This window comes from Podarcis filfolensis (assembly GCF_964270895.1).
Source record: "Podarcis filfolensis genome assembly, chromosome: 14".
Classification (NCBI taxonomy): Eukaryota; Metazoa; Chordata; class Lepidosauria; order Squamata; family Lacertidae; genus Podarcis; species Podarcis filfolensis.
Window position 1 is genome coordinate 23625411 of NC_139616.1, and position 7760 is coordinate 23633170.

Sequence of the window (7760 nt, forward strand, 5' to 3'; positions counted from 1 at the left end):
TTCCCCAGCCCCATTCCCAAACATCCTTTCTTTTTGCTCTGGAGCTTTCCCTGTGATAACCTGCTCTTTAAAGCTGAACTGGAGCAAATGGAAATCCATGGAACACCTGAATTGCTGTTTGTTGTGCCTTAGCTTTAAAGAACAGGTTTTTACTGGGAAAACTCCAGGGGAGGAGCAAAGAGCACTCAAACAATGAGCTTGAAAGTATGGCACTGTGCTTGGGAAGAGCAAGGTAAAAGGTAAGTATGGATAAGCCCTCAGACACTTTTTCTGTGAATGAATTTCAGCCTCCCTCTGAAATGAGCATCTTTAAACACCCAACACAAAGCATCCTGCATTGCTATCTTCACTTTAGTTAGTGAAGAAGCGGTCAATTGAGAAGCATTTTGATTATCTGGAGCCCCATTTCTAACTGCGTATTTGTTGGCGACCTCAAGAGAACTGCAAAAAAGAGCAAGAACAAAATCCATACTAGAGAAACCAACGTTACCACGATCTGTTTCACATTTAAAAAAAGCATAAATGAAGGCACTGTCTTCCTTCCACCTCCCTGATTATCTCCTTTCCCTCACACAGATAAAAGATAATGAAGGATCCCATGGTGTTAATCTATTCTGTGGCCAAGGAATTCTCTCTCTCTTTCTCTTTCTTTCTCTCCCTTCCTAATTATGCTTCTTTTCAAATCTGCAATTAGCAAAATGACTTTGTCCAAAAAGAAATTGCAGAGGCTCCCATGCCCAGAATTACGCTGAATGTCTTTGTCAATTCTTGAGAGTTATAACACTGTTGGCATTTTGCTGACATTTGATATGACAAATGTGTTAAGTATTCTAGGATTTAAACATGCCGTCCCCCCCAATTCTTTTGGTTCAGAGAAGGGTTCAATTCACTCAGGGCCAAGGAGAATGGAAAGTGTAAAAAGGTGCAAATCTCTCTCTTGCTCTCTTTCCAATGGGTTGGGGATTGTTAATGACAAAGAAGGTGTGAGTGTGACCCTTTCCCAAAACATCTAGAGGGAACCAGGTTAAGGAAGATAGTTTTAAAGGAGCAGGTTGAGGGATGCACCATGTGAGAGTCATGGCTGTTAAAAGCTCTGGAGAATGAGTCATTGAGTTATTTTAGTGGGGAACTATCCTCCCTTCATGGGATGGGTAATGCTACTGTTCATATAGAACCCAGGTAGGTATCTCCTGGTTGCTATGGGAACATAGAATGCAACCACTTTGAAATCCCAACTTGAACAGTGCAGCGGAAACAGGTCAGGATAATTCTCCAAGTGTCTTTTCAGGTGTGTACAGCCTACCTTCCTATTGATGATTTCAGAGTGTTGTGTGGTCCAGGGTCAAGATTCATAGAAACAAAGATAACTGAAGAGGAAACATGTGCCATATGACAGAGGTTTTCAAAATCATGAAGTCGGTGGAGACAGTGGCTAAGAAAGCCTCTCTCATAATACTAGCACCCAGGAGCCTTAGAGGAGCTTGCAGATGGGTACTTATTATGGGATGGACACTCTTCACACAGGACAAGTTAATGATGTTGTTTGTAGGGCTCTGCACGCACTCCAATTTGGGGTCTGATCTGGTGCTTCAGAGTAGTCCCGATCTGACCTGAGACGGCTTTGAAGTCAGGAGATGGCAGCTTGTTTGCGGTCTCTCTTGCACTGCTTGCTGTCTGTCGAAGTGACTTTCTCTTGGGGAAAGATGTTGATTACCTCCCCTCCAACCTGCTGGCTTTCAAAACATCCTCTTGAATGCCAAAAACACTCTACTCATGATAAAGATAAAAGATAAGAGCGGGGGAATACGCTGAAATTGTGAAACATGTTAGTATATTTCTGTTCATTCAGACTGGGCTCAGAAAAGAACCGTTAGAAACCAAACACATTTCAGATGCACTGAGCAGCAGATCAAAATATCATTATACTCTATTTGTAAATTCCAATCTAGGCATCTCCCATTTAGCAAATTAGGCAGAGGTGCTAATTAAGGTGATCGTTAAATGTTCATTTTCCTGAATGCTTTGGTAAAATCAACATCAGAGCAACTAGATAGCTCAAAAGCGCAGGGCGGGGGGGGGGGGGACCTGCAGCCCTCCAGATGTTATTGGACTCCTGACTCCCACCAGTCCCAGCCAGCAAGGTTGTTGGTCAAGCATGATGGGAGTTGTAGTTCAATAGCCTCTGAAGGGCTGTATGCTCCATGCTCTAAAGTCTCAAGTTCACTTGGAATAACTTAGGTCTGCAGTATCCTGTAGTCTTGGTATAATAGTTATTTTAGGCCAGCTTTTGCTGACCTGGTGCTGTCCAAAGGTTTTGGACTGCAATTCCCAGCAACCTCAGCCAGTGCACATCGTCATAGACTTACAAATGATCTAGAGAGACAATCGGTGGTAGAAACACCAGTTTCTGGGTTGGCTTCCCCTTCTTGTCTTCTTATTTTGACACATAGTAATAAGTTATGAACCCCCATTCATAGGTGGCTCTTTCAGGAAGGATAATCAATTGAAATAACTGAAAAAGAGAGCACCAAAATAAAAGAACTCGCACCCACACCAGTTCCCGGGTTCTAAAAACTCTCCCCAGGGTGGTGCCATAACATACATTCAGGCGAAAGGCAAAAGCATTCCTTTTTAGCCAGGCTTTTGGGCTATTTCCTATCTATGGCCTTTTCACATGGATGGGATATTTTAACACAGGAAGGTTTTAATGTATGTGCTTGTTTTTTGCTTAAAATATTGTAAGTGCCTTTGAGCTGCTGTAGCAAAAAAGGTGACTAATAAGGGACAACAACAACAATTATTATATTCAAAAACTATCAATATTGGACCATGACTTTGCCACCAGCTAAACAGACAGATTCACAAAAAGACAACTATGCCTGTTGCATCTGGACATCTAAAGGTTCATATGCTCAAGTGGGGGGGGGTTGTCTATGTCCCCTTTGGTTTGTGTACACCACAAAATAAATGCCATTATATATTTGGGAAGCTGTTCCCATGTTACCAGAGCCCAAGGCTATGAAACTAATGAAGTTTAAGCTTCAGGCCCCAATCCTGGAGGGGCCCCAAAATCAACATTATTAGTGTGTGTATAACATTTCCCTAATTTTCACCCCCCCCCCACATAACTTGAAAACTATAAGGCATAGGAAATATTTATTCGCACTGGAGACTTTGTCATGTGAGGCGATCCAGTGCAGCAGTTTAAATGAAAATCTGAGGTGTAGATTAAAAAACATTGTGGTGCTCTGTCATGGAACAACCCTATTGAAGAAGATAACAGGGGTTACCCATACCTCGTTTCTGGTTGCGAAGGGGCCCCCATAACAGTTCAAGCTTCAGGACACCCTAAAATGTAGATCTGCCCCTGCCTCAAGGGGTGGCACACCTTTACAGCCAGTCTCCCTGGTCTCTGTGGGCAGAGAGGGACCAGGGGCAAAGCTCTGCAGAATGCCTGCCCTCCTGACAAGCCAGCAAAAGGAGAGACGTTCTGCCACCCAGCTTTGCTGCTGGGCAGTGTGATGGGGCTTTAAACTGGCACGTGGGTGGCGCTGTGGGTTAAACCACAGAGCCTAGGGCTTGCCAATCAGAAGGTTGGCGGTTTGAATCCCTGCAATGGGGTGAGCTCCCGTTGCTCGGTCCCAGCTCCTACCAACCTAGCAGTTCGAAAGCATGCCAAAAAAGTACAAGTAGATAAATAGGTACCGCTCCTGCGGGAAGGTAAACGGTGTTTCCGTGCGCTGCTCTGGTTCGCCAGAAGCGGCTTAGTCATGCTGGCCACAAGACCCGCAAGCTGTACACCAGCTCCCTCGGCCAATAAAGCGAGATGAGCGCCGCAACCCCAGAGTCGGTCATGACTGGACCTAATGGTCAGGGGTCCCTTTACCTTTACCTTTATGAAGGGAGAAGCTGCTGCAAAGCCCCACCTGCTTAGCAATGGAGACTCTGCAAGAGCTTCTTGGGGCAGCAGTGGGACTTTTGGTTTTAGGTGTCGAAACATCTCATGCCAACCCTGCATGCTACTACTCCTCTTCTTAAGAGTCTCTAATAATAATAATAATTTTTATTTATATCCCGCCCTCCCCAGCCGAAGGCAGGCTCAGAGCGGCTAACAACAGTAAAATAATACAGCATTCTAAAATCAATTCATTATAAAATCAGTTCAAATCAAATTAATGGCCACCATTGGGCTAGAGTTCTGTGAGGATTACCAAAGGTACCTCAGTGGCCCTTGCCAGGCTGTCCCTGTGGGAGCCAGACTCAATCACATTCTGGCAAACTCAGGGTGTGCAGCTATAGTTGATTGGGGGGTGGGTCTTGTGGAACAACCCTGCCTCCCCCAGAAAGCAGACTTTTACGATAAGGAAAGTGACATATCAGTGCATTGGGAACTGTGGGAGAACATTTGCTCGACTCAACATCACCCTAAGCACTCCATAAACAAGTCAGAATTAATGGTCAATAAATAGTCACTGCAGGATGCTTTCAGGCTGTCGTTTTTGGGTAGGATCCAGTCAAAGGCTGGAAAATTCAGCTTGCACAATTGTAACAAATCTCCCCCTCCCAATCAGATTGTTGTGATAAGGAAAGGGATTGGAAAATGCAGTGGAAAACGTAGGATTACACTTGCTTTGATGCAAGTTGTGTAACCTCCTGGTACAACAAATGATGAACAGCTTGTCTGGATGTAACCTGATTGTTTGGCAAAATGCTGTCCTTGAGGCTATCATTTGCATCTGCAGCTTGGACAGAGCTGCCTTTTGGAAAAAGATATGGCTTCTGCTTCACTTAGTGCAGTGCTACTCAAAGTGGTTGTCCGTGGACAAGGGCCACAAGCCATTAGTTGCTGGTCTGCAGTGACTCCACACAGCCCAGGTTGTGTAGGCAGCTTCAGGGACCAAATATGGTATCCGCTGCTGAAGAATCAATGTGAAGACAGTGCCAGGTGGCCAAGCAATCCTGCAATGATAGAAGTCATCATGCGATTCTCTCTCAGTTTAATGTTCTGTACAGGTCTCCTCAGGCCTGTAAGCCCCAGTAACTGCAATTAAACTGTGAGCTCACCCATACTTCTGTTTGTGCTGTGATTTATGGGCACAGGCCAATGATTTACAGGCACAGGTCTGAGCAGGGTTCCTCCCCACCCTTCCATCCTGTCATTTCCCCCAGGAAAACCTGCTGTTTACTGCTGAATTGGAACAAACACCACTCAAGTTTTCTATAGGTTGCCAATCATTCTAATTCAGTGATAAACATAATTGCTGGACTCGTGACTGAAAATCATAGACCTGAGACCTCACTCTCAATTAAGTGTACATAGGATTACAGACCCAGACTTGTCTCCAACTAAGTTTTACTCAGAGTAGGCCTATTGAAATTCATGGAGCTAAGATAACCATGCCATTGTGTTTAGTGGGCCTGCTCTAACTTAGTTTGAGAAAATCCTCAGTCTTCTCAACAAGGGAGGGTTTGAACAATTGCCTTGATTCCAGAAGGTTCCTGGTGGTAAAAGGTAATAATTTATCATGACTACTACTTCTACTTGTACTCAGTTGTTGCTCAGTGATTCTAAGAAACCAACAAAATCAGTACAGTTTTTAAATAAGTGGTTTAAAATGAGTGCAGTTTTGAAAGGTTCAGTCCACCACCATGGTTGCAATATACTGTATTAAAACGTGTCCAAAAGCATAACTTTCAAAAATATATCTAGATCAACTTTCAAAAATATATCTAGATTAAAGATCCTCCAGGTGTCCCTATTTTTCAGGGACAGTCCTGGATTTACAGAAGATGTCCCAGTTTCTGAATTGATCCCAGAATGTCCCGCTTTCCCCTAGGACATCCCTATTTTCATCGGAGAAATGCTGGAGGGTGTGGAGTTAGGCGACTCCTGAGCCAAGGAGATAACTAACTATACAAGCTTTAGAAGACATCTGAAGGTAGCCCTGTATCACAAAGTCTTTTAATGTTTAATAATGTTTTTATGTATGTTGGAAGCCACCCAGAGTATGAGATTATTATTATCCACCTGTCACCAGAAGGTCCCAGGGCAGGTTACAACAATGTAAAACACAACAATTAAAAACAGTATCTGAAGAAGTGTGCATGCACACGAAAGCTCATACCAAGGACAAACTTAGTTGGTCTCTAAGGTGCTACTAGACAATTTATATATATATATATTTCTACTGCACCAGACCAACACGGCTACCTACCTGAGTATAAAGCAAAGTACTGTAGTAACTAGGGTGGGTCCTTATATATCAAGTGTCATAGGCCAGTGCATCAAAATAAGTCAATCCATTTGGGCTTTTTGCAAGTCAGCTGCATTCAAAATCCTATGATTTGTCGTTTGCAGACTAGGCAAGCATGTCAAAGGAACAAGAGTCTGGGGACCACACCCTAGCAAAGCCAGAGAAAGCCCAGGTGGTGAGCCGACTCTTGAAGCAGGCGCCGCCCGGAGAGTTCAACGAGGCCTTCAGCGACCTGCGCCTGCTGGTGGATGATGACACCATGATGTGTGAAGAGGTGGCCAGCCTTTGCGCTGTGCACAACAAAGACCATTTCACTCCAGTCAAAAGCAAAAAGTGCGAGGTGTTGCTGACCCGTCACAATGAGCTGGAGGAGAACCGCTTCCTGGACCCTCAGAACAGAGTCTCCTTCAAGTACGACCACCTGAAGAGAGTGCCAAGCAATTTCCAGGATCAGCCTGAGGAGGATGAGAAAGGTGAACTGTGGAGGAGAGCACTTCAAGAGGCCCTGAAGGTCTATGTCAGCAACCACTACCCTGAGGGGCTTTGCAGCGTCTTCATCAAGGACACAGCTGTCCGGAAGATCTTTGTGGCTTGCATAGAGAGCCACCAATACAAGCCCTCTTCTTTCTGGAATGGCCTGTGGAAGTCAGAATGGACTTTTGCATTGGCACCGGCCTCCACTTCTACCGAGGTGTCTGGCACCATCATGGTCCAAGCCCATTACTTTGAGGATGGCAACACACACCTGACGGTCATCAAGGATGTCGAGGAGACCCTGCTGGTCACGGATGAGACCCAAACAGCACAAGACTTTGCGAAGCTGGTGGAGAAGGCAGAAAACGAGATCCAAGGTGGGCTGATGGAAGAGTATCAGCACATGAACGGTACATACCTGAAGTCCTTTCGGAGACAGCTGCCCATCACCCGCACCTGCCTTGACTGGGAGAAGGTTGTGATGACCAAGATTGTTGCGGCTCGTGCTAGCCAGTGAACGTCCCACTTCAATGCGGCAGTAGGGATGAGGGAAGGGAGGCAATGCCTGTGGAAATGTGAGATGTTTGGAATAGAATTTTAAAATAAAGTGAGGGCACTTTCAGGCTGTTGCTGGTTTCATATGGGATTCAGTTAGGTAAAGGACCCCTGACAGTTAAGTCCAGTCGCAGACGACTCTGGGGTTGCGGCGCTCATCTCACTTTATAGGCTGAGGGAGCTGGTGTTTGTCCGCAGACAGTTTTTCCAGGTCATGTGGCCAGCATGACTAAGCCGCTTCTGGCGCAATGGAACACTGAAACCAGAGCAGCGCATGGAAACACCATTTACCTTCCTGCCAGAGGGATACCTATTTATCTACTTGCACTTTTTTGGCGTGCTTTCGAACTGCTAGGTTGGCAGGATCTGGGACCGAGCAACGGGCGCTCATCCCATCGTGGGGATTCAAACTGCTGACCTTCTGATTGGCAAGCCCAAGAGGCTCAGTGGTTTAGACCACAGCACCACCCGCGTCCC

General features: G+C 45.4%; 1 protein-coding gene across 2 annotated transcripts; it reads left to right on the forward strand.

Annotated features, from left to right (window-relative positions):
• The first annotated feature begins 1184 nt into the window (after positions 1-1184).
• On the forward strand, positions 1185-7350 carry LOC310749672 (F-actin-capping protein subunit alpha-1-like). 2 transcript variants are annotated; one of them, XM_083587010.1, is made up of 2 exons: positions 1185-1288; positions 6359-7350. In XM_083587010.1, the coding sequence occupies exon 2, from the start codon at positions 6370-6372 to the stop codon at positions 7243-7245; it is 876 nt and encodes a 291-aa protein (XP_083443136.1). In that variant the 5' UTR covers positions 1185-1288; positions 6359-6369; the 3' UTR covers positions 7246-7350. The 2 variants fall into 2 exon arrangements, with proteins under 2 accessions (XP_083443136.1, XP_083443137.1); XM_083587011.1 differs by having other exon boundaries at positions 1203-1258.
• Positions 7351-7760: the final 410 nt, after the last annotated feature.